This window comes from Sparus aurata, chromosome 5, assembly GCF_900880675.1.
Source record: "Sparus aurata chromosome 5, fSpaAur1.1, whole genome shotgun sequence".
In the NCBI taxonomy this organism is placed as follows: domain Eukaryota; kingdom Metazoa; phylum Chordata; class Actinopteri; order Spariformes; family Sparidae; genus Sparus; species Sparus aurata.
The window spans coordinates 29,395,722-29,423,268 of NC_044191.1; the positions used below are offsets into that span (position 1 = coordinate 29,395,722).

The following is a 27,547-nucleotide window of genomic DNA, read 5'->3' on the forward strand; positions in this document are numbered from 1 at the left end:
GATAGCTGTGTGTGGGGCGTAGAAGCGTAAGGTTGTACCTACCTCGGGCTGCTCGTATCTCTGGGATTGTGAAACCATTCGATCAGCTTTGAGTCAGAGGCCACTCCGACTTTAACCATGTAGGAGTACGGTTCCACCTTGAAGGCCCAATAGTGTCTGCAAAACAAATGATGCAATTCCATTTCTTACTGCAGGACGGGACATTATGAGGAGTCATTAATACTCTTCGTATGGATCCGTCATCCAACATCCCCGGTGCCACAAAAAAAAAAAAAAAAAAAAAAGAATCTCATCTCGGTGATAAATGAACGATCAGTCTTTCTGAATGAAGGCTAAGAAAGACGGTGCAGAAATGCCGGTTTAATGATTCTCCCACCTTATGCTCAAAAATAAAGTCCCATCTTTTGCTCCCTCCCTCTTGAATATTTTATACCCAGACAGGATGAGATATTGATAGTCTAATGAGCACCATTAAGTTTCCACATTGTGTGCTACAACCAAACTTGAGACCACAAAAATAGGGATGATTCTGAAACCACGCACCATTATTCGCTCTAAAAGCATGAACTTGAATCTGTGTCATAAAGTAATATTCATGATTTTTTTGTCAAAAGAGGAGGACAGAGCCTGTGCCGATTGACGCAATATGGTTTTCGTGATTGACAGAATAATCAACATGATAGATTTTACAGCCCATTTCCTTCAGTGTTTCTCTCATTGTTCAAATATTCTTTCTTTTCTGCATTTCTGTCTGTCTCTCACTCACTGAAGAGGAGGACGAGGCACAACTGTACAGCAGACTACACACTGCACATGTGTGGAAACAGGTTATAATGGGTAAAAGGAGAAAAATGTCATGAATTAATAGAAATACAGGAGAATTGTGACCCATAATGAAACCAGGAGAGGGTAATGACAAGAGAGGGTTGGCAACTATGGCTACACTACATGTGTTTTACATTGAGGCTCACTGCGCAAAAAGAAGTTTGTTATCAGAGAAAATTCAGTATCAGCAGTTTTTTTGGCTCACCTTCCCTGAGAGATTCCCGTGTCCCCAATTATGTAGTCTAGTCCGATGTAGCTGCCCGTCTGCACGCGATCAGCTGCGAGGAGGAAGGCCATGCCTGCTACGTTCTCCACAGTGTCCCGGCGCTTGTTGAGAATGAGTCGCTCGGTACTGAAGCCACATTTATCGCTGAACAGGAAACCAAAGGCTGCATGTGAAGAGATAGAGGATACACAGACGGAAAGAAGAGGTGGAGAAGAAATCAGATATTGTGAGTACAACTTGTGCAGAGGGAAGTGGGCTATTTGCTCTAGTGGGCTATAAACAGGTAGGTGACAGGAGCTGACACACGAGGGCGCTAGAGCACAATCTTAAAGCCCTGCAGAGAGACCTACTTACCACCATCATCATCATCATCACACTATGAAGAGCCTAATGAAACACAATCCACATTTCCTACATGCAGCTGCCATCTATATTCATCATCCGGATGCAATTAAATGCATTCTATAAATAGTTTGTGGGCCAAAGGCCACGATTACCATAATCCACCACACATACAGGCCGACATGATTATGTACGTTCACTCAACCGTCCCACACAATCTGAGATCTACAGTGGGGGAAGACCAGTGCACTTGTATGTGTCGAGGGGGAGTCCTGCCAACAACTAGGCCAGGATCATCATCATAATAACAATATAAAGCTTGCCTAAAGGGTGACCAGACAACAATGCTGTAGTTTTATGTGAAGTTGTGTAGGATGGACTTGGAGGCTTCATTCTCATATGTAGAGGAAGTCAAAACCTTTACATATGTATGTTCAGCACACACAACATTATACATTTGGACTAAATCGTTTTTTGATGCACTGTTCGTCAAAATTAATCCATCTTTGTAATTGGTTTCATTTATTAATATCACAACTGATAGCCATGTTCAGGTTGCAAAAAAGAGCCGGAGACATTTGCTCAGCTCTTTAAACTGATGCTTCCAGTCATTTAATAAATAATTAAAGAAAAATTGGGGCAAACATAATTGATGCAGCATGAAATTAGTCCCCAAAGTGACTAGATTTTAATTTCACAGGCAGCAGCACCTGGGACAGAAAACTGTGTCTCAACCACAGCCAGACCTTAAAATCTGTGTTCAGTTGCCATCTCAAAAAAAAAAAAGATTTTATATTAGCTGTTGTTAAGGATGCTGGTTCAATGCTCGGCTGTGAGGGACTGGATGATATCCTGCTCACCAAACGACACAATATCAAGACTGATACATCCTCTGAATCAAAACTCTAAGTGCCTACATGTTGCGATATCAATATAATCTAAATCAAGGGTACGGATAAAAAGAGAAACATTTGTGCCCCCCCCCCCCCCGCTACGTAATGTTTTGTCTCATTACAGACGCTCAGGGAATCCAACCGCTCAGTCTTCCACGAACCAGAGAGCACAGGAATGTGGAAGCTCCAGTCACAACACAGATGACAAGGCTTGTGCAGGACTCAAAAGGATCAGGGGGTAACGAGTCATGTATGCATGTGCGACTTTGATGCAGACTCCTGCCGGGAGAGGGGAAAGAATAAAGTGTGTCAAGACTGACACTCCATACATCAACGCCTCTGCAAGCCCCAGACTTTTACACTCGCTGTAATGTATCATCAGTCCAAAGCGAGGAGGATGTCACGATTGCCAAGCGGAATATGAATCAAAGAGACACAGTCCCTGACTGAGAGGATACGATTTGAATTCAAGCTCAGCAGATGGTTGAGGCTGATTGCCCTTTTTTTTTTTTTTTTTAATGAATTCCACCTTGCGTCTGTCAAGCAAGCCTAAAAACGCCAGCAACAGATGCAAGTGCAGGCTCCCCTTCCAGGCTGTACGACGACACAATCCACTCCCACACACACCGAGACAAAAGCTATATTGGTTTCAGCCATCTGAAGCGCAGAAGCTATTGCCATGGTGATGAACTGAAAACACCATTGTGCTTCATTACCTCCATCGCACATGCCACAAAATTCAAAAAACAGTAAGGCAGTTAGGCATCTGTCATCTGATAATCTTCCTAAAATGGAGCCCGCTGCAAAACACTCAGACGTGCTCTGAGAAGTAAAAGGGATGGAGGAGCTTAGCTGCTGCCTCGGCCAAAAAGAGGCCCAATAACAGGGGCAGGTTCTCCGATAGTTAGAGGCTTAATCCTGTACAAAATAAGTTTGTTGATTAATTGATGCTCTCGGCATTAACAACAATAACAGCTAGATTTGATTGAGCTTAAGAAAATAAAATGTAGTCAAAGTTTATTTTTAAAATATTAGCTTTTAGGAATTCAGGGACTCAAAAACTCCCTTTCTCTTGTTCCCTTTTCTACTAACATCCAGTTTTAAAAGACACAAAGGACAAACTAAGACAAAGCCATCATGGGGTAAAAGTTCCTCTCCTCTCAGGCTCACCAGGTGCAGGTGGTGTGTGGAAGGTGACCTCAGGGCTGTAGGGGCTGAACATGGAGTTCCTGCAGCTTCGGACCCTGAAGGCGTACAGGCTGTTAGGGTCCACGTCACACACCACAGTGCTGGGACCGTGCACCCGTTCTGTAGCCCTCCAGACGCCGCTGTCCTCGCCGTCCTCCTGGGACGCGGGCTGGCTCGGGCCTCTGATTCTGGAGGTTAAGAAGATTATAGTCAAGAAACTTTGATCGCCCGTGGATCTACACCGTCTTCGGCTATTCTCTTGCCGGGATTTCTTTGGATGTTTGCACCCACCTGCGGTATTCGAGCACGTGGTGATCAGTAGGTAGGTGGTCGTCAGACAGCCTCCAGCAGATTGAGGCCTCGTTATAGACTTTGCTGTTGGATAGGTCGATCAGAGGAGGGTCTGGAACTGGAGAGGAGCAATAAAAGAACAGAGAAAGGAAAAGAAAACATGACACCAGTTAGTTAAACACGCCATCTGCAAACAAGGCGTGCATTATAAACATCTTATGTTACAGGGGTGTGCAACACGGAAGGAGACTGTAATATCATGCCGTGACATGTGAGATATGCAGAAAACAATGTCAGAATTGAGCATTAATTGCACTTTTTGTCCAAGTTTTCAAACACGAAGCACATGGAAGATGTTAATGCGCGACAAAATACTTCGTACAAGGAATTTCCAGTAAAATCTCCCCAGTCTTAACTGTGCTTAGTGTAGTATTTCAGCTCAATAACTTGGGCTTAAGCAAATGCAGCAGTGTAAGAGTGGCAAAGATTAGATTTGTCAGGATCAGGACTCTCCACTCAGGACAATGGATAAGACTGTCTTGCATAATGGAGCCAGTTAAGAGGTTTTCACATAGACTCCCTGCCAGGAAATGCACTTTGTAAAGCGGCCCCACCACCTCCACCACCACCACCTCTCTTCCTCTCTTCCACTTTCACCAGCACTTCTTTCATTCTACTTCCTCATATCATTTATTGACTCTTATCACCTCTTGGTGGCTGTTATGATTCCAGGAGACGCATTACCCGCCAGGCCCTTACTCGAGGTTCATCTACATGCCAGCAACGCCGCTTCCCATCTGTCCTCTCTCTTATGTCAACAGTATCTGCTCTGTAATGATTCTGTTCACCTCATCGTTGACTGTTCTCTCAGCCTGAAGCTCATTTCTCTACAGAGACAGAATCACATTACTGAAACCATGTAGGTCACCCTCTTTTCTCTGACTTTATTTTACACACTTCATCCAGTCTGCCTGTGAGAATTCACTCCTCGTCTCCTTTGGAATATTTTTCTATTTTCATTCATTCTCTCACCCCCTGCAGACAGAGTCCTCTCTGACCAGTGTCAGCTCTGCCGCAGAGCTTTCTGAGCCTGCAAAGTCACTCGGCTAATCCGAAGTCTCTGAGGTCTTTTTCTACCAAGCACATGAGCTCCTTCATGAGCTTGTTTCCTCTTAAAACCCCCATGCATATTTTCTTCTACACTTGCCATGCTGGCAACATCCTGTGTGCAGATACATTATACAAAAGTACATTATTAGACTTGTATGGCACTCAGTAGAGCGCATGCCTCTGCCAAGACCCAACAGTCCCCTTTTCTGTACTCACTCATAAGTACTAACCACCTAAATACTCCTGATTTGTGCATCATTTCCTGAGAAATTAAAGAAAATGTTGGGGAAAAGCCCGATCTCTCAACGTTAAAGGAAGTAAGAAAATATTCCTGGATTTGTCCTTTAATCCAGAGCCGCACCAAAAGTTAATGTGGTCTGTTCTGGGCCGAAACCCGTCCTTCATCCAAGTTTCATGAAGATCCGGATTGTGAAATCCTGCTGACAATCCAACCAACAAACGCACAATGGTCCAAACATAACCTTCCAACTGGCATTTTATTTAACTGTTAGGGTGCGGAGGCGACTGCAGGGTTCAACAATAAGAATATCTGGGGCAAGTACAATGCCACCTCGGGCTGGTAAATCTAGCAGGGGTGAGTGGTAAATCACCCAAAACATTTCTATTTTGCTGAAAAGTTTAGTTTAGTATAAACTCCAAATATGTTTAGCGCAGTTTGCAGCACATTTGAGAGCAAGGCAGAGAAGATCGAACATGATAATTAACTTGAGTCTTATTAAACTTAAGACTTCAGTTGTTTGTTAATAACCACTAGTTAATAGAACAGTTTGCATAGAGGAGAGTTTTGGCAAGTAGATTTCTGACCCACTTGTCTGACTGGGCATGAGAATGTGAGCCAACTCCAAGCTTTCATCTTTATCTGTTGACCAGTGGGCACTGTCCCTTACAAATGAAGTCCAAAACAAATGTATGAGCCAGTACACTAAAGATTTTCATTCCTTCCTTGTTAGCCCCTGACACAACACATTTCCACCCTCATGTTGGAGGAGCAGTGAGAAAGGACAATAATGATTTACTGCTGCAGTGGAAAATCACACACACACAACCAGCTACACTGACAAATTAGATTTTGTGTTTTCACCTGTCTGCAACAGACGGACCAACAGGCAAAATACAAACCGGGGCAATCAGCCACCTAACACAGCAGGCTGCAGAGTTAAATTACTCAGAGGGGGAAAAAAAAGGCACCATTGATCACATATAGGACAGGCTGCTGCCAAGTGACACTGCAGGAAACTGTCTAGTGTCCAGTTTCATTCCACCGCTACCAAGGCCAACAAGGCTAAAAAGAAAAAAGTGGCAAGTGATGAGAGAAACATTAAAAAGCCTTTATTATAATGGATAAATCTTAAAAAAAAAAAAAAAAAAAGAGCCAACATGAATTCAAAAAATGTATCTTTTTAACCTATGATGTTGGCTTTTATAATGATTTTAAAAGGCTCCTGAATATTGTCCTCCCATTTTCTTATATTTGGAGAGCGCAGATTGCAGTCTTGTCTTGAAGTACTCGTTTCGACACATTTCTGATCCACTTTGGAGCAACCACATCTCTCTTCCCCACACTTGATTCTGTGCCTGTGATCTATTTGAGAGGAGGTGGAAATAGTCGAGGATTGAGAGCGCTGTTCTCAGCCTGACATTTTGGAGGAAACTCCTATTTAAAAATGGGAGGACAAGTGAGCATTTACACTCGACAACGCGGTCTTTCAGAGCCTCTCGAGAAGCAGAGCATGGGGTCAAAACCCGCAGCAGGGCCACAGCAGGGTTAACATGGGAGAGCACAAACGCGCAGTTATCCGAGAGGGAACATATGACGAGAAAACATGGAGAAGCAGTGGGCATTGAGCAAAGGCCAACACATACAGATTTATACACCAACAAGATGGCTGGCAATCATTCAAAACCTATAACCCTTATACGTTTACATAATTGTGTTTTCAGTTTCCGGTATAATGGATGTACAGTATTAGAGTTTAAGGGGACTATCCAGGGATCCTATAGTGATTCGTCAGTGCTGAATCATCTGCCAAGACTTCAATTTAATTACTGCAGTGTATAAATGCCCCTGCAGCTTCTTTTCTCTCCCTGCACTCAGACTAAGAGCATCGTTAACTCCCACAGCCGCTGAGATAAAGGAAACACATCAATATCACTGCAAACCCAACAGCTGCATGCAGCACTTTCCAAAAACAATGCCACTGTGATTCGTTTAGGGAACATGTTTAGTCTAAAGAAGCAAAATAATGACTCTTCAGTCATTTTAAAAACACTTTAAACTGAAAGCCTGAAGATGACGACTGAGTAAATTATGCGTATATGTTGTTTCAAGTTCTACTGATATCAGGCACCGCAGTTTTGGATGTGCAGTGTGAAGAGGAAGGGGCTGAGCACACAACTCTGGGAGGCTCCGGTGTTAAGCACTGAAGTACAGGACATGTGACTACCAACTTGCGAGGAAGTCCAATATCCAATTGGAGACTCGAGCCCAGAGTGTTAAGTTTTCCAATCAGCTTAACGGATGAGATTGTACTAAATGCTGCAAAACAGCTGTGTGATGTAGCGGTTCTTGTTCACAAGATGTGAAGAGCGAGTGGAGGGCAGTGGATAGGGCATCTTCTGTAGATTTGTTTGTTCTGAATGCATACTGGTAGAGGTAACAGCACATTTTTTCCAGGTTTAAAATTTCAAATAAGTCTTGTTCATGGTATAAATCTGAATCAAACTGGTGATTTTGTGGAATTGCATTTGCCAATTTGGACATTAATGAAAAAATTCACAAGGGAAATGACATAAAAACGTAAAGTTACACTGGCGCAGTCATTAAACAACCAGTAATTATGTCTGATTATTAAATGTTTTGCATTTCATCACAGTCTCTTGGGTGAGTATGTATTAAATGCTGAAGTCTGAAAACAGCAGTTCTTATTCACAAGGTGTGTGAAGAGCGAGTGGAGGGCAGTGGATACGGCATCTTCTGTGGATCTATTGGTTCTGAAGGCATGCTGGTAGAGAAATCAGAGCTGTAAAATAATTTGAGGATTGGGACAAACAGATTCTGCCCCATTTTAAAACTCAACTACACAAAACACCACAAAAAAAAAGAAAAAAAAATGAAAAAAAACAAATAAACAAAAGACCAAAATGTGGCTATTCGGCAATAAACAGCCTGTTTCGGGTTTAAAGCTCAAATAAGTCCTGTTTAATATAGATATGAGTCAAATTGCATTTTAGGTTTTAGCTAATTATTCTTTGGAGCAGTAAATGAATGTCCATACACAAAATAAACATGTTATCCATTTACAAGTATCAGACATTCTTGGACACATTTATTTTGTAAAGCATTTACTTCATTAATGCTACCAAATCCACTTTAATTTGTTTAATGATTATATAACGTTCTTCTTTTGATGAGTCATTCAGAAAGCGGTGCATGTCTTGTTGATTAGTATAGACGGAGCCAACTTCAGCCTCGGAAAATAAATCTCACATCACTGATTTTAAACAAACCAAATGTGGCTGCTCTCCAGTGCCGCAACAAAAGCCCGCAGCCACAAACTCAAGTCACTCACAGCTTTGTTTGTCACCAACGGTCACCGAGACGCCCGTCAGTTGATCCACTTGGGGGAATAATGGCTCAGTGCCAAAGACACTTCTGCTTTGTCTCCAATGTCAGAAACATTTAAGCTTTCCATAATTTTAACATCTTTTGGATGTTAAGGTCTGGAGGCAAAAACTGTCACTCAAATCTAAACACTTTACTTTGTGTTGACGTCGACAGGTTTATCATTTACAAATCAGGCTCTTCTTTCTGGGATGCCCCGAACATCTGACACCAGTAGGCTACTAACTGTCACTACGCGCAACAATGATGTTAAATGCTTCTCTCCCCTCAGTCAGTGACACACATAATACTGTCAGGTCAGGCATTTGAAACAAGCCTTAACCAGATGCAGCCAAATGACACAAAGCATCACTCAGTAATGTGACCGTCTCCCCAAATTAAATCCCATCATCATGCAGTTTAAGCAGGAATGTGAGTAAGGTGGATCCAATATAAACACCTCACTCCAGTTTGAGAAGGCATTATGTTTCTTCTGCTCCAGTTTATACAGGGAATCTTAAGACACCTTAAGCTGACAGTAATTATGAAAGTGTTGAGTAAACGTTGCAACACATCCATCAATCCAGCCGCTTCATGATACGTGTTGATGTTGATGTGTTGACTCGTGAAGCCCCGACTTAACTTTCAGTCATTATCTACTTTTCCTTATTTTGACATTTTGGCAGTCTGCTCAGTCGTCTTCAGACGTTTGATCTTTGCTCCTGGAAAAATGTATTGATCATTTGTTATGTCTGATAACATTTTTAACCCAAACAAGTAGCTCAGTTCTTTACGGCTCTTTCAGATTCTTGAAATAAAGTCAACAGAAGTCGTCGTCTGAACTCTTTTGCAGAACATTTTGGGAAGGCACAGCTGTCGAGTTTGCATCAGAGTCGGCTTCAACTTGTTTCTTTTCCCGTCTCATGGCGCGACGTCTAAAATAGCGCCGCACAATCCCTCCAATTAATTTTCTTGACAAAAGGAAGAATGCCAGTTCAGTAAAAGAAATATGTATGGGAAACCTCTACCTGAGCAATCCTTTATAAAACAATCCTTTGTAAACCAGCAGACCAGAAAAAAAACTTGAACTAAAAACCACTTTGAGCACGTCCAGAGTTGTTTATTCAATTTAGATTCCCACAGCTGACCTCTAACCTCTTAGCACAGCACCGTTCACAGGGCAGTGCACGTGATGGACAGGTGATACGGGCTTATTTAGATCCTTGTTTAAAAGAGCAGGCTTATTTTGTTAAACTAACTTTCTAAAATGGCAAAGCTCTGTGATCTAAAGCCTGTTTTTCTCATGGTCTAGAGAATACATGAACAAAGACCTTCTTCAGTGTCAGACTCATGTCATCATATCTCGTTGACATGAAGTAACGGTCACTCTTTCCAGCCGCTTTGGGTCAAGCTCTCGTTGCAGCTTGTCCTTTAACACAGAGTCTCGTCTGTGAGATGTGACGTGTGGAAACACTGCAGTGGAACAATGTATGAGAACAGAGACCCCCTTAAAAACAGGAGGTCACAAAACAGCCTGAAAACATGCAACCGCTGCAGGATTCAAACAGAGATATTACTTTTTTTTAGTTTTTAAAAAGGTAACAGTTGTTTTTCTTGAGGCCTTATTCTCTTAACTTTCTTTCATTCTCATCGTACAACATTTAAATTGAAAAATAAATCAGTTGTACCTCCACCAAAGCACATCTCTTTGAGCAGAGTCTCTTCTCTGGATGTGTCCAGCACAAACTCATCGAAGCAGGGGTCAGCTGACGGGTGGAAGGTCCTCAGAGACTCCGTGGCCTTCTGGATCCTGAGAAACAAACAAGGAAGCAAAACGTGACAAAATACTCTCATGGAATATTATCGTGATTGGCTTATAATCTAATTTCGCACTCTAGCGCCATTTCTGTGATTGTGATTTTATTTATATCGACTTCCATAAGTGAAAAGAGGATTAAAATCCTGTCAACAGCTGAAAACTGTGCAGACCAGGGTCATGATCCCGAGAGTGAAAAAGGTTTACTGATTATCCAAAGCTGCTAATGGAGATCAATTAGTCAGCTCAGAGCAGAAGACACTAATACAACCGTCACCTGACTGGACACTGCGGCGTGAGGCTTTCCTCAACTGCCCTTTAGGTCGGTAACCTCTGTGCACGTGGCGTCGTGTGTTCCTGACACACTCCAGTCACCCAAACACATAATGCGCTCAACACTAAAATAAAACAGAACGGATCACACCTGAGAAATCCACTGAGGAGCAGGACGACGTCGCCCGTGTTTAACTGTGTGTGGGCGTTATAAAATGAATCATGACAGACTTTAGAATGATCAATTTTAGCTTCTGGAGTTTGTGATGAATTTGGAACGGTGTGATCATTACTCAGCCGCTTAATTATTCATTTGACAGCTGAGTGCAGTTTATAGTCAGGATATTAGTGGTGATAGCTGAAGTGCTGGCTCACCTTCCTGTTATGAGGGCGAAGGAGGACAACTTCAAGACACCAGAGAGATGCTTAAGTGCACTCTTCAACTCTAAATTACTGTGTTCCCAGTGAGTACAGAGAGGCACTTAAAGTTTTAAACATTTTACAGTCATACTACAGTTTAGTTACACATTTCCTGGTATGTTTTTTAGAAGGCAGATATCAGCAATGTCTGTGAAAGTTATTCGCTGGATTGTTGCCCTAAATTTTCGGTTTTGCCTACATTCAAAAATCGGTCTGCTCAAGGAGGTTTTCTCAAACATCTTAAGTGCAATGTAAGATCTGAGTAAAAATACATTTCTAAATACCACTATATGTTGTGGTTGTAGGTGTCAGCCAGCTCTACCTGGTGTGCAGCTGCTTTGCAGTCTGTACGAAGCAGGACTGATCCGTCTCTTTCAGCACCTCCTGAGCGTAGCCCACTAGACCACTGTTCTCCAGCATGCCCTGGTACTCCTCCACCTGGGGAACAATGTAAAAAAAAGTCCGGGCCTCTTGGTATTTTGTAAATCTCACAAAGTAAGGGTACAGGTAGGGTTATGACGAGTGAAGGAAACATGTATATAGAGGAGTAGTTAAGAGACATAGGATTGAGTCCTGGTTTTTCGTACCTGGGCCTTGAGGTGGTCCAGGCGTCGGTTTCGTGACTGTTCAATGGACCTCAGCATCTCAGACTTCCTCTCCTGCAGAGTCTCAAACAGACGCTCAAAGTGCTCGTTGGCTTGACGCTCTGCTAGCTGGCCATTTTCCTTTAAGAAGAAGATCAGTTTATTGTCAAATGTACACAAAGAAAATCAAATCTTCTTTTCATATTACTTCCCCCCAATGATGACTTGCACTTTAACCACATCTTCAGAAGGGTCAGTAGAGCATCAGTGCGTCGTCAGTATATTATCGTAAAACTAACTATGCTTACAGGAGTATTGAGTCAAGAGTGTCAGTCCTGTTTTCATGTATTCAACTAGGATTAAATAGCATAAGTGTTATTATATTGTATGGAAGCTTTAATGGACATTAATACACTGAAAAGTTATGGGATTCACTGTAAATTTTTTTAGTACATGTTTGATAAAGTAGAAGCTTTAAAGTTAGATTAACACGACTTAAGTACATAGTTAGGACTATTGATCTTCCTCTCTAAAAAGGCGTAGGTGTATTCAAACACTATCCATTTACAAACAGCATCAAAGTAAAAGGGGAACAACCTCAGTGGCTGAAACCCAGACGTGCGTGAGAGACACCAGTAAGCAAATCTTTTGTTTCCTTCTTTGCATACTATTTGTTTAGTGGCCTTCCTTTTTTGTAAACAGAATGTGTATTTGTTTCTTGACTTCACAGACTGGTTTTGTGAGGGCCTTTTTAAGTATTTGTATTCGGTAAGAAAAGAGCTATGCAGAGGAATTAACACATGCGAAAGGCATTTTGAAGGAAGGAGGAGTGGATTTAAAATGAGATAATTCAAGTGAAAAAAGCAATAAAAACTACTTGAGAAATCGGATCTTTTGGTTGATTAAAAAAAACAGAAAAATTAAAATTAAAAAAAGGGAAAAAAGACAATTTGTGCATCAAAGAATTCAACATAAAATATAAACTCATGCTGGAAAATTTTTTGAGTGAGAAAAGTACATCTTTTTGAAGTGAAAAGGATGTTGGAGATGTCGCAGCGTGACTCAGCTCTCTCACCTCGGTCTGACTGATGAGCTGCTCAAGATCTGTAATCTGAGTCCTGACCTGGTCCTCTTTGCTGATGAGGTAATGGATACTCTTGGCCAGCTTCTCCTGTTGAAAGAAAAGATCAGCAGCATAAAAAGTGAGTTTAATGAGGTCTCACAGTGACACAGCACCAATATGACAAGCAAGATATAACTTACACGACTGTTACAGAAAAGAAATGCATAAAGAAGTCCATAAACCTTTGTGTTATTTTAAGGAGCAGAGTGCGATATCTTTCTCCTACTACTTCCCCTCATATTTATATTGCAGCTGCAATGTGAATATTAGATTTCCCTGATTGATTCTGTGAGTAGACTGTCCTGCATGACCCTGAATGATGCGGCATTGGAGCCCGTTTCAGGAGCTGCAGCACGTCAAACAACATTCACTGTAGTGTCAGAACGATATGACAGTGCGTTACTGCTCTTAGCAACTGAAACCCACACCACTGCCGGCTGAGGAAGGCTTCCCGGACTGTTCAGGACATCGGATACAATTATTTGAAGGTACAACGCGCACAAAATGATGAGGAACAAATGGCCTCATTAAATATTAAGCACCACAGTGTTTGTGTCAACACAGACAGGAAGATTCAATTTCACACAGATTCTGCCTCAACTTGCTGAACCACAGAGCTAGACGAAGTGTACTAACGAGATTAAATGACGGGTCGATATATTTCCCTCTACACCTATTCTGTTAAAGTTCTGATGTGTTCTTGTGTTGGCTGGAGCTGTCATAGCAACCGAACAATCCTAAAACACAATCTCCTGACGTTATTGTCTCCATATAAAGTTAACCAAACACTCAAACTGATTGAACTTAATTCTGCTAAGTGGCAAAAAGAAATCTGGTGACCACACACGATACCAATTAGTGTTAACACTTAGCAAGCCTGGCTTCCAGTTTCCAAACAGAAGAGATTGATATCTACAGTCGGGTGCATGCCAGCACAGGTACAGGTCAGGCATTAATTTTACAGCAGGAGATGAAAACCTCAACCTCCAGCAAAAAAAACAGCTCGAGAGCCCCTTTTGTTAAATAGTTAATCTACCAATCAACATTAATCCCACTGAATGGAAAGCTGTTACCCACCGAAAGGCTTTTTCTTAGTTCCAGGTAATTAAATGCAGTTTTGTAAGTCTAGTGAACTCAATCTGCATTAAAAGGGATCCTAATGTAAACTTAAAGGAGACCCATTATGCTTTCTCATATTTTTCTTTCCTTCAGTGTTTTATAGGTCAATGTGCATGTAAAAGATCTTTCAAAGTCTAAAAGCTCAACAGAAGCTCTCTTCTCCCACAGAAAACACTGCCCCTGAACATCTCGTCAGAAGTCTCTTCTTGACTTCATGACTTCATGACATCACACTCCGTCACCATGTGACACATTTGCATGATTTATCCTAGCAGCTAGTTTGGTGTGTAAGAATTGATTCAGCGGAGCTGCTCTGTTGCCATTAGCAGTTGTAGCTCGGGCGTGTGTGAGCTGACCAATCAGAGCAGACGGGGGGAGGGGCTTTGAAGAGACAGGAGCTATCAGAGCATTTCAGACACGGGGGGGATAAAATGCTGCAGCACTGGACAGTTTTTGCAGCAGGAAAGCATGTAAACTTATTCTAATAGTAACAAAAATGGAATAGTGAACTTGAAGATGAGCATTTTTTTCCTATAAGATAATTATCATATCATAAAAGAGGGGGGGTTAAATGCCAGAGGATGATAAAGCCAGTAGTACAATTTATAACCTGCCGATCATCACAAAATAGCAGAAAATCTGAGCTCTGAGGCTGCTTTCCTTGGCAGCGACTCCACTTCAAGTCTTTGTTAACAGTGGCATTGAGTTCAAACTCAGTTTAATCCTTGTTATCATAAGCCAGTATTATGTTAGACTGCAAATTACTCATTAGTCAGCACAGATAAGAACAACACCACAAAATTCCAGTGTATTCAACTGAAACCCACAGGTAGCCGACCTGTCTCTGCTCAGAGCGTAACAGAGTCTGAAGGTGGTACCTTGAGGATCTTGTAGGCACTGCTCATGCTGGTGACTTTGTGGTTGGCATGGGATCCTCCCAGCTTACACAGGTGACACACGGGTCGTCTGCAGACCTCACAGTACATGTTCACCTTCTCCATCTCGTGTTCTGGACACATGAGCACCTGAGACAGAACAACAGCAAGTTAAAATCACAGACAACACACACAAAAGATACATACAGACACACAAACTTAACTTAAAACACACACTGCTGTGATCAAACACTAGCTGAAGTGAAACAGGAAGATGACCTTTATTGGAGAAACAAAAAAAAACATCCAGCCAGCTCTCTGCGGTTCATTTTCCTGCGACTTAAAATAGAATTTGAATCAGCGCTCTTTTTACTGCCAAGATCCTCGTCTGAATTGATCACCAAAGGGACTGGAAAGAGCAATTTACTGATAAAATCCAGTAACTCAAGTTTCCAACAAGACTTCGTATTATGAAAGTGCTCACAGGAGGAGATGTAGAGAAAAGTGTGATATGTGAGAAGTCCTTAAAAACAATACTGCCCTATTCTGCTTAAAATATGTCCAAGTGGGAACATCTACATCGGGTTGACTTATCAGAGAAGCAGCTTCCTGATTAGCAATTAATCATAACTTTTCAAAAAAGCCAGACGGTGACAGATTTCTTGCTGCCTGCGTTCACCTTCTTAGTCATCGTGGTCATCTGATTCCTTATGAAACATTTCCAATATTTAACCATTTACAGACTGAAACAGGACAAATCTATACTCGCTCATCCTCATTTCTGACTCATGCGACAACTTATCTCCCAAGAGATGTTCAAAGTCCAACTGAAAGAAACCCTTTAGGTAATAAACAGCCGATAGGGAAGGGATGGTACTTGCCTTGGGCCTAAAATTTGTGGTGGGACCGACATACTCGTGCTGAGCTTTGGGTGTGCCCCAGGGGTGGTGCAGCTTGAAGCACTCGTTGCAGTAGCTGGCCTTGCAGTCCATGCAGCTCTTTGTGGCCTCCTGCTGCTGCGGAGGCTTGCAGATGTTGCACATGATTGCGATGGCCGCGCGGGCCGCCTGGCGGTAGCGCTCGACGATGCTCTCCAGGGTGAAGTTACGGAACAGCATGCTGATGCCGCGCTCGCCGAGGTCGATGTCGTGCTGACAGCCGGGGCACGGGATGGTGGTGACCCGGGGAGTCACAGAGCCTCTGCGCCACCCCGGGGATGAGATGGAGCCTGGTGGTGGGGGAGAGCACGGAGGAAGAACAAGTGAGAAAAGATCATATGCAATAAGGAGTCGTAGCCTTGGATCACCCAGTTTCCACTCTTGTCTGAGGCCCTATTTCTTAAACAACAACGCCTTTCTGCTCCAAATTACACCGAAGGGATATTTTAGAGTCAAATAAGGGCTTTGAAAAATGTGAGCCCCGGTTTGTGTTCAACTGATTCTCGGCTGATATTCACACACAAAAAAAGCGGCATTACATCATCTACTAGACTTGCCAAGTATGATCTTACGGCAAAAATGCCTTTGATAGTTGATAATGCCTTCACAAATAGGGCCTCAGTGTGTCTCCCTTTTTGCTGTATTTCCACAATGACCACTACTCCACACAGACATGGAGCTTTCACAACAATACAGGCAGTTTATTGAGCAGTTGTCATTCAGGGAAAAAAGTAGTCCAGGGAGTTTTCCAAGAGGACTGGGGCAGATTGGAGAGTGATGGGATGCAGGGTAGTCATGGGGAGGAAGGCATCCTCGGAGCTCAGAGATTTACAATGCAGGTCAGTCAACTTTACAAAACAGGAGTGAGGAGTATTTAAGTGCTTTTAATGATCTGGACAAAAACGGAAATAATCAAATTTCCCTGAAATGAGTGAGGAATATAAAGATATGGACGACCATTTTTCAAATCAAGCAATGTAACTTAACGAAAGGCTTTGAATGAAAATGTCCTGCAATTGAACCGTAATATCAAAACGTTCAGTTCAATGCATCAACACTTATTTTCATGACAATAGCTCCTCTTAAAGCGACACAGCTTTCAAGAGTTTCTCACGATATTGTGCTTGTTACCGATGCAGCCGCATCGTAACAAGGCAGCACACACACAGTCGAGGAACTGTTACATGAGGTCACATCACAGGTGCAAGCAATGGGAGGGGTCACCAAACACAGTTACCACACACACACACACGCGTATGAAGCCAGCAAACTGAAGTCACTACACAGCAAATCCAAAAGAAATACAGAAATATTGCTTCACGTTTTTGGGGGACAGGGGAAGCGAGGAGTGCTGGATTTATCTCAGTATGCAAGCCAGAATTTCCACTTCGTTTCCGAGGACCTGGAAATTAAATCAAACACTCCTCAGGTAAGCGAGATATAGGAAAACTATTTCAAAAACAGCAGTTTTGCAAATAAAAAAAAGAAAAGGTGCAGCTGAGGGAAAAGCAGTGGCAGAACAGCAAACAGATAAACTATGTGATACAGGATGTGTAGCCATGTTCATGCCGTGTAACGTGAGCTGAGCTAAAGAGTGCGACGGTGCGAGACAGTTTACTGCCCGGAGGCCAACTCTGTCTGCGATCCAATGACTTACTGAAACTACTGAGCTTTCGTCCGCCACACATCGGTTACCCTTCCTACCTGATTTCATATGATAAAAAAGGTGAACTGAACATCGTGGTGTGACGATGCGATGAGAAACTCAAGTCTAACGATGGTCATGAAGGTGACACTGCCTTGTTAGGACGAGTGAAGTCACCGGATGAGAGAAGAAAAATCATAATCAAACCAATGAGTGATCCTGCGAAGGCAGCAAGAGCGCGTACGTGTGTTTTATATTCATGCGAGTCAACGTGCATGCTGGGACGCTGCACTCTGACTCTGGCTCTCTGGTCAGGTCGGCAGGTGTGAGCCAACCAGAGGCAGACGGGAGACGCCTGCAGCAAAGTGTGTACTTGTGTGTGTTTGTGAGTTGATTTGTGGATCTGCAGCGTCGCAGGCAGAAACTGACGAGTCATTGCAGAGCAAACAGGGCTTGTTTTCTTTTCCCCTGCACAGACTCACAGACGACAGACAGTCTGCACATTTAACTGAATACTTTTAGAAGACTAAATCTTGTCGTGTATGCACGGATGGTTTCAATTCCTTTTTCACGCCTAATGCAAGTAAAAATTGTTTTTTTAGGCTGTTGCTGTCAAAACGTGTACCGACATTTTGTTCTGATAGTGTTTGTCGTATATGATTGACCGTAGTTTGTATAATAGCTTAACATAATTCTGAATCGATGTTAATCCAGTGAAAACAGCCATGCAAGATTTGAATTTACTTCTTGACAGCACTGATTGATCGTTTTCTGTCATTCTAATTACATTTCTAAGTAGCTCTTATAATCATCTAATCTTGGAGGAGATCTTAAAAACATTCACTGAGCATGTCAAATAACCGGCCAACAGATCGAGTGTTCAGTCTTGTTTTATTTGGCCGCCAACCTGACGCTTCTCAACTCATCGTGCCCAAAATGATTACAAGTCAGTTAAAACAGGTCTGTGTTCTTACTAACTGTTTATCAAACACTAATGACTGTCAAGTGAAGCCTAAGAGCGCCCTAAAGGCGCACACACACACACTCACGTCCGTCAGAACGAGACAGTTAAGAATCCTAGCATGTCCGAACATATTGCTCAGAAACTACACAGACTTGCAGTCGTCTGTCGCTCAATAAGGCGGCGTTACTCCCCGCCATGTTCTACGAAATTAATGCAAAGCTTAGGTAGCGTACACACACACATACACACACACTGGGGGTCCGGGACTCACACACACATACACATTCCTGTCCTACTTCAACTCCTAGGAAACATCCTCACCCCTTTCTCACTAATTTCAGTCTTTCAATTCCTTTCTGTCACTTGCCAAACTCCCCGTCGCGGACTCTACCTCCCTTCGGTCCTCGTCTGTTCCACTTTACTCCTCTTTAAGTCACCCTCCTTGTATGATGACTCATCACCGCTGTTCCCCTTTCCTTTCACTCATCTGTTCCTAACCTACTCAACCAAAGTTTAAAAAAAGAATCATTCAAACGCCTTCATCTGGATGCTCAGTAGACATTTTTAAGAGGTGCTGCCTTTTAAATTTCAGCCATTATCTCCTAACATTAAGCACGGTATCAGTAAAGTTACGTTTTTGTCCCTACCCAGTGGTGTGAGTTTGTATGGCCGTGTTGACAGGGCTAAAGGTAGACCAAGTAGAGAAAAGGTAGAACCAAACTAGGGTTTCACAGGGGTTCTAGTAGTACTGTACTCACTACTACAGCTAGCGTAAACACGGAGGCCGCGTCTACCTCGGCTTCCAAACGACCTTCGCACTGTGGCTGCAAGCAATGAACAGAGAAGTGAGGTGAGACCAACAAGAAAAATAAAAACAGCAACGTGAAGAAGTGATGTGTGAAACCAGTTATTGTTACAAGCCAAAACAAAAGCAACGTGGATGAGAAATCTAATAATGCAGTTCTGAGTGAAATATAAAACAGATCGTTAAAAATATACACACAGGATGTGAACAGTTATTTCAAAAAAGTACAGTTAACTCTTGATTTGTGCACAAGGTCGATATTCGAGCACAAATCCACACAACTAAAAACAGAATTTGCCAGTTTTTCAGAACTAGTCAACTGACATTTCTGTAATTCAGGCTATTTATTAATGAATGAAACAACGTAATTTGCCATTTTGGGAAATACACTTATGTGCTTCCTTAATGAGTTAGAGAAGGAAAAAACAGTTGTGTCTTTGAGCTAAATATGAAGCTTTTGTAGGTTAACATTATAGATTAATCAAGCAAGACACAGACTATATCGTTCCCTGACATGCAGTCTTTCAGGATACATCTTCAAAAGGCCTATTTAGCTATCAAGCACGTAGTTTTGGTACCGTCTTAAAATGAGTCAGCTCATAATAAGGAGCTCATGGAGCTAGCATTAGCTTGGTTAGCTAACTAGCCATCTATAAGCACATAGCATCTGGTGGGATTTGTGTGAAATGGCCAGAATTTAAAAGTAAGGCCAAAACTTTAAGGGGTAACAAACACGTTTACTGTTGCTCGCTACTCTTTGCTGTAGCAACTAACTGCTGTTAGCAAGTAGCTTGGTTAGCCGTGGATTTAAGTGGTGCCATTAGCTGATCGGAGTCTAGTTCTAGTTGTTTTTACATTTAAATCTTAAATTTGTGGCCATATCTTATTGCCTCTTTAAAAAAGGACATACTACTTTATATACTTCCTGTTTTTGAATCCTCTGGAAAACATTAAAAACTTAGCTGGAGATTGTTTTCAAACTAGTTACTGGAGCTAAAGTTAGCTTATTAAGCTACATGTAAACAGCTAATACGACCGTTTTCCTGACGGTAGCTTAGCATTTAGCCTACATACACAACTGCTGCAGACAGACACTAATGAGAATATTTCCCAACATGTCAAACTCTTCATTTAAGAGCACTTACACAAAACTTTAAAGTGCACCTGTCATGAGTTAGCTGTCGAACATAAATGTATCATGCCGTCTGAGACCCAGAAACATGAGAAAAAAAAACAAAACATGAAGCTGAATAACAATGCTGATGAAGTTTGAGTGACCGCCTTCCTCTGTCCAAACACAACGGGCTCGCCCCGGCTGCACACTGATAAATATAGCCTTAAGTCTTCTCTTTTCTCTCCCTTCATCTAATCCCTCATTCATTCCTTACAGGCAGGTTGCTTCACCATGACTACCAGCGATCTGATCACCCCGTGTTGGAGGCGGTTGGCAGAAATACTCAGTTTTTTTTTTCCCTGTTTGGGATTTAAAGTTCTCATATTTCGAGACTTCTTGAATATTCTAAAAAAAACACACAGAGAATGTAAATGTTATGTAATCCGCTCATTAAATGCACTTAACACGGGAGCGACCTTCAGGAATAATCCCCCAGGGGAATTCCACTTGTCAAGAACTTGTGAATAGTTCATGTTGACAAATTTAATTTAGCGTTTTTGTAGAGGTTCAGCTAAATTAACTGCAAATCAAATCAGGTTTTAAAATGACTTTGAACAATGTACATCAATTCACAATCAGTCGGATTGAGAATATAAGAATAACCGAGGTGGGAGTTATGTGCACACACAGGCGTGACATTTGTTTACTCAAAAGCAGGATTTGATTATTCCCGACGTCAACAGATGCAGCCCTGCCAGTGAAGAATGAACTCATTCAGGTTGAAAAGGGGGGAGTCTGAATGAAGGAGGCTGTGTTTGGGAGCTCGGTCTCAGTGGTTTTGAACAGTGAATGGCTGAATGGCTCCCAAAAAAAAAAAAAAAAAAAAAAAAGGTTCACCTCACTGTACCTCTGGGGATCTTTTAGCTCCGGTCCTCTGGTTTAGATTCTCAGCGCTGCTCCGAGGCTACTTGGTGCTCGGTTTCATGTAACATGGTCCATTGATTCAAAACATAAACCGTTCTACTTTAGGGAAATCACCCTGCTGTATCCCACATCCATACTGCACACATACAAGAAGTTATCCGAAACTTAAATCAATCGGACGTCAAACTTCTATAATTCTTTACATAATAAAATACTTGAATTTCTTTCTGAAGTGTTCCTGGAGCTCATTTTGTTGCTCAGCTGTGAGCAGCTTCTACATTTCCTTTCTGCAAAGTCATGTGTTTTCACCACATACTCAAAACGCCTGATTAGACTAAGTGTGTAATATGGATTTGAGACTCAGCTACTGAATATGCATTAGTGTTTACTTCCAGCACAAACCTATAGAATAAGTTACATTTTTGATCCCAAGTGTTACAGTGGATATTTATATCCCCTCTGCCAAGTCCTGAGTTGTGTCCCAGCTCCATACCGATCACATACAGTACCAAGCATAGACAAAGTGTCACGCTACACATATTAGCAGTATTGTAGCAGTCTAAACATCATCAAAAAGCTTTTCCTTTGTGCATTGCATTGTGGGAAAAAAAGTGTATATAATCAGTAAACTAAAATGTTTTTTTTTTTTTTTTAAGAATTGGCGTCAGACTCCCGTTAAAATACATCCAAAATGAACTACTTTGGCTCCGATGCAGAATCCTTCTCCGTCTCTAGTCACAGTTTTCAAAGTCATCAGATCAGTGTGCTTTCTTTGCAGATGATATGACTGATCGGCGACAGCGGGTCACACACACACACACTACCAGCTGGGTTTGTGTGCTGATTTTGTGCAAAAAAACAAAAACAAATAAGAAGTAAAAATATATGAGATGATGGATACGGATGTAGAGGCAGCAGTGCTTATCGTTGAGCTGCAATTGTGAAACTGCATCCTCGGATTTTGTTACAAATGCTGATGCGTATCTGTATCCATTAAACACAATAACATTTTACTAGTATCCGCCCTAATGTACTTGGGTTAGAGTTAGTATGCAAGTACTGATGTCGGACACAGCTCTGGTTCGGTCGACCAGACTGGACAAGAGTGCAAATGAGACGACATCTGTATGTAAATGGCTCGTAGCCCAGAGCTCTCAAAAAAGGGCAGAAAGGCAGCCTTGTGTCCCCATTGTGCTGCTCTCCAGGCTCAGACATTGACCTGCTTGGGCTCGGCTGCAGCGGCGCCGTGCGTTTAGCAGAGAACGCGAAAAAAATATTGTGACAAGCCAACTCAGCTACCTGCACCCGACCCCTCCTCCTCCTCCTCCTCCTCCTCCCTTCCTGCAGCTCAGCTTGGTTTTAAGAGTTTAAAAAGCCTTAAAGGAGCTTACAGATGTGTTCTGTGCGCTCGTGTACATACCACGCAAAACACATATGCCTCTACATCCGATTAAAAAAAGGTGCGGTGAAAATGATAGCTGAAACGTTTCCAAGTGAATACGCGACGCCCTCGCACGATTGAAGGGGATGTTTCGATGGCCCCCCCGGGCCATTAGGAGGCAGACGGTGAAGACAATTAGGGGCTTGAGAGAGCTTGTCAACATTTCTTTTCTCTGTGGAGATAAAAAACTACAGTGTGTCAGCTCCTCTGCTGTCTCTTTAATGAAGCCTGTAAAAGCAGACAGGATTAGAGAAAAAAAAAAAAAAAGTGACGACTGACAATGTTATGGCTGAGCGGTGAAATTATCAAATCATTTTTTTTTTTTTATGTTTGTTTTTGCTTATCTGGGACAAGAGAGGGAGGAGGGGAGGTGTCCTCACCACATTAAAACACAGATATAACACAATACAGAGATGCTTTGTCTCGCTCGGAGTTTCCGCGGGTTTATTCCCCATTAATCTTTCATTTGCATTGGCTGAAAGTTTGCTTATTTGCTCGTGAAGTCCTCCAACTCTTTCAGTATGTTAGGTAATCAAATACGCCCTCCGGTTTCGATCTGTAACCGCATATTTCTTTATCATTTGAAAAAAGCCTTTTGTCTCGTCTGTCGGGGTAAATCCCAGGCTGCAGCCACTGAAACCTGTTGAATGCAAAGTTATGGGAATTTGGAGAGAAACGATGCAACAGGAAGTTAGAAACAACTGATATTAATCCCACTGGCAGATGGTGCAGACGCATTCGATGCTTGCATTTCCTCGTGCAAGCATCGCCTGCTTATTATCTTCCATTAGCTCACATGTCAACTCGCAACAGTAGCTTGATCACTGCCTGCTAATGCCTCCATACGCTGTTGTGAAATGTGTGACCCCACCGCCCCGCACAATAAGCTGTGCGCAATAAAATCCCTCCTGTGAGAAAAAAAAAGAACAAACTTATTCGACCTACAGAAAAATGTATATTTTGGTTCCTTACCCCGAGACCCACCTGATCTCACAAGCCTGTCCAGCCTCTCCATGGAGGGGGACGGCACCCTGGACCTGGGGCTGCCCGGCAGGGAGCACTCGGAGCCGGCGTCGAAGGAGTCCTCATGGTTGAGCATCAGCAGCTCCCTGACACACTTGTGGCAGACGCTGTGCTGGCAGGGAAGGATCAGCGGGTGGGTGAAGAGCTCCTTACAGATGGGGCAGATCAGCTCCCTCTCGATGTTCTTGATCGGGACCTGGTGATGGGAGGCAGGATTACAGAAGACGCTTAACATTTAGGCTGTTTTACATGGAGGTAGCACCTCAGCTGCTGCTGCTGCTGGGGATCTGACGATGTAGACTTTGACATGGGTCGTGATCAGAAACACCCACAACAAGCTAGCTCACTTCGTACCCAGATTTGTGGCCTGTAACTGTGGCTGAAGGCCTGTCTCGCACATTGCATCCCTGGAAAAGCTATTTAAACCACATACCGTCTGATTAAATGATTTCTTATTTAACACTGGGGGGGTAGACAGATTGTCTGGCCGATATCTAGCAATGTTCTGATTATCAGCGATCACCGATAAAACGCACTGATTTAAAAAGTGCAATACTTTGTCTCTGATGCAAGCGGCTGCAGTCCCCACTGTGACCATCTGACTGAGTTACTAATGACCGATCAGCACCGGATGATCCGAATCTGCAACACGATCGGTCATCAAATAAATCTAGTGCAAGTATGAAGTAGCAGAAAGTGGGAACCCTCAAGTAAAGTACCTCAAATCTGGACTTCAGTGACATGTAGTTAGTTACATTCCTCACTGATTCATCGTTAATCAATCTTTATTTATTTATTCTATTGCACCTGTACATCTGTCCCAATTATCTCTTATCGGTCTCCTTGACTACTAATGCTCCTTATCGCTATATTGACCCCTATTTAGTGTTTGTTTGTTTCCCACTAAAAAAAAAATTTCTGTCTCTGGTGCAATAAAAATGTCTGTTTCCTGACAAAATGCAGGATTAAAGTTAAAAAAAAAAAAAGAACATTTTGACGATTATCGAGATAATATCGAATAGTTTTTCATACACTGCTGTGTCATCTACCAAGAAGATGAAGTCTGAAACGAGCTGAGCAGCTTCAGGATACAGCTGTCTGTGATTCCTGAAACAATACTCTATTATTAGGGGAGTGCAGATGCAGCTTTCGTCTGTGGGAACAACATTTAGCTGGTGGGAAATGTGGATTCAGAGGGAAGAAGAAGTTATTGTGTTATTATTTTATTATCCTGCCTGGACTTTCACTTTACCTCCTGACACAGCCCACAGTGACAGCCACGCCACGCTGTCTTTAACATGTTTCTGTTACATTACATAAGAACAGGATTAAGCCGGCTAAATATAGACAAAACAGAGAAAATACACGAGTCCAGCAGCTCACGTTTCAGACGAGGAGAGGACACTTCTGCTGGCTCACGACTACAGAAGACGAAGAAGAAGAAGAAAAAAAAAAAAACTAACTGTCCCTCCCATTCATTTATTCCAGGTGCTGTGATTATGAAAAACAACAAGCTGCCATTTAAAAAAGTGAGCATTAAAAGCAGACAAACGCGTCCACACGTGTGGAAACAACACAACCTCCCCCCCAGCAGAGGGATAGAGGAAGTTTTACACTCAGCTGCTCAAAGCGAAAATGTTTCGTGACCAAAAAAAAAACGAGAACATGTCTGAATGAACTCACACAGCTCCAGCTACTCGTATTAAACTTTTCGTTTTGGAACAAAGTCCTGACGCAGAGGCGCTACAGGCTCGAACAATGACGCGTCGGGAAGCGGCTCCATCAGGAATCCTTCACTTCACACTTACCGCAATGGTGCTGCTGCTACGCCGCATCTCTGTAGTCATGATGAGGCAGAAAATATCAGCCTGGGCGTCTGTTCGCGTGTGTGTGTCTGTCTGTGTGTAAAACAACAACAACAAAGTGTATCCAAAATGTAGCACTCGACTGCTCCTCGGACGCCCGGCGGAAGATGCCGGCAGAGACGGCTGAGTGGATTTAAATAGAGTGACGCCGTGTGAATCAGCAGGAGGCTCCGTCCACTGCTGCAGCGGGTGTGTGTGTGTGTGGAGGGGGGAGGAGAGAGACGCAGGCGGGGGGAGTGTGTGTGAGAGACAGAGAGGAGGGGAGGGGAGGGGAGGGGGAGAGGATCGCCATAGGAACCAGACTGCTGCCTTCATGTGCAGCTCGTAAACTTTTACGCAAGTCATCCATCCGACCTGGTGTCCACTCAGGTGCTCTCAGGTCAGGCACAGGTGAGACTCAGCACTATTACTGTGCACGTAAATCTGCATTATCTGTTCTAAGATCAGCCACGGTTGCACATAAGAAGTTGTGGGAGAAGTATTAAGAGTAGCAAGTACTCTGTTACAAGTAAAAGTCCTGGATTCTTACTTAAAGGGACACTATGTAGTTTTGGAGAAGACGTTCAAAATCTTGATTTTTAGGATTGTAATGTTTTTGATATGAATGAGGTAATAAAACAACTCAAAAAGATTTATTTTTTACATAACTGGATAAACAAGCTGTTCTCAGAGGAAAATAAGCTCTACGGAACACTGTTTGAAGCTAGGAAAGGTGGCAGGGTCCGCCACATATAAACAAAAGAAAACTGAATGGAACTGTGTTGTCCTTCACTGTGTTTATTTAGTTTATTCATTTGTGAAAGTTAAGGGTATATTTAGTTATTCTAGGCATAAAAAAATGGGTCTGTCTTTTCTGAATGAAATGTCTTACCCAAAAACTACAAAGTGCACCTTTAACGACTGAAAGTCAAAGTGGGCGACCTCTTTAGCAGAATGGCCCTTTTCAGGATCATATATTTCATGCAGCTGGATCATAACAAGTGATCTGTTATTTGGTCTTCACTTGACGAACAGGTGACAGAAATCAAAGATATCTTTGTAGTGTGTTGCAGAGACACTGAAGTTAGCATGCTAATCCAGCTAGCCATCATCCGTCCTGTCTGAAAACCTTCTCCCCAGGCGGCTCCTGTGATGGCAGTGAAAACACCAACAGTCTCCATGTGCCAAAAGCTCCCAGTTCAGGCTGACTGGAGGCTACCTGACTCGCTAACAGCTACAGTTAGCAGCATTCAGCAGCTGCTCTGGTGAAATGCTGCCCCCTGTTGGTTTGGAGTGTTAATTCAACAGGTGGCCAGCGGCGAGGTGAATGTAAATAACACCAGAAATGTTTAGGCTACATCGCGAAAAACACAACTTATCTCCATATTTTGATGTCTCCTCAACAGCAGCTCATTAATGCTGTAATATATAGTGATGCAACAATATTTACCAAACTACAACTATAAGAAAACGTAGAACAGTCTGTTGAAATCAGAAAATGTAATGCTGCCTTTAAAACCAGCCCTGCTTTATATATCACAAAGTATATTAACCTATAATGACATGCCATCATTTATTAGTTGATTTACATTTTGTATTAAAGGTGCAGTGTGCAAGAATTCGCCACCTGTGGAATTAATACTCCTATTAGCTCAGTTAGCCGTGCAGCTAGCAGTCCGGACTGGGAACTGCATACGTCCGCATCACAAGCTGCTCTTACACTCACTCAAACGTGTGTAACGTGAGGAGACCAGGACGCTGCTATTCAAAATTAACCACAAAAATCATACTCGAGGGAATAAGAGTGTTGTATCTGCTGATATTGTTAGCAGCATAAAGTACAATCAATACACTTGTAGCAGTGAGGACAAAGCATGTACAGCGTGTGTTTTATGATGAAGTGCAGGAGGATGGAAGTGCGATTGACTTATAGTCCATTAGTCCATTAGCATATGTATAGTTGTAGCATCCGCTCATTTAAATAAGCACTTAAAGCATTTCTGTTAACTGTGTCTTTCTAATTAACCAGACACATGCGTCGTTTTTCGATTTATGTGCTTGTTTTGGTTTTATTGTTACGTTTATTTTATGCAATATTAATGTTCTCTTAATGTCGTGTTCTTAATGCATTTCTCTGCCCCT

The 27,547-nt window shown here is 42.5% G+C and overlaps 1 protein-coding gene across 6 annotated transcripts in view; it reads right to left on the minus strand.

The window, feature by feature from the left end:
- Positions 1 to 27,547, minus strand: part of trim36 (tripartite motif containing 36) — a 34,938-nt gene that overhangs the window by 4,007 nt on the left and 3,384 nt on the right. The window contains exons 2-14 of one of the 6 annotated variants that reach the window (XM_030416847.1): positions 25,370 to 25,396; positions 23,523 to 23,757; positions 16,967 to 17,047; positions 15,589 to 15,935; positions 14,711 to 14,857; positions 12,666 to 12,761; positions 11,594 to 11,731; positions 11,329 to 11,444; positions 10,186 to 10,307; positions 3,766 to 3,883; positions 3,457 to 3,662; positions 1,031 to 1,214; positions 43 to 156 (exon numbers count right to left, since the gene is read on the minus strand). In XM_030416847.1, coding sequence (XP_030272707.1) covers positions 43 to 156; positions 1,031 to 1,214; positions 3,457 to 3,662; positions 3,766 to 3,883; positions 10,186 to 10,307; positions 11,329 to 11,444; positions 11,594 to 11,731; positions 12,666 to 12,761; positions 14,711 to 14,857; positions 15,589 to 15,935; positions 16,967 to 17,047; positions 23,523 to 23,757; positions 25,370 to 25,396 — 1,931 coding nt within the window. Of the gene's footprint in view, positions 1 to 42; positions 157 to 1,030; positions 1,215 to 3,456; positions 3,663 to 3,765; positions 3,884 to 10,185; positions 10,308 to 11,328; positions 11,445 to 11,593; positions 11,732 to 12,665; positions 12,762 to 14,710; positions 14,858 to 15,588; positions 15,936 to 16,966; positions 17,048 to 23,510; positions 23,758 to 25,369; positions 25,621 to 27,547 lie in introns of those variants that run through there. The other 5 variants (XM_030416843.1, XM_030416842.1, XM_030416846.1 and 2 more) reach the window with 5 other exon arrangements.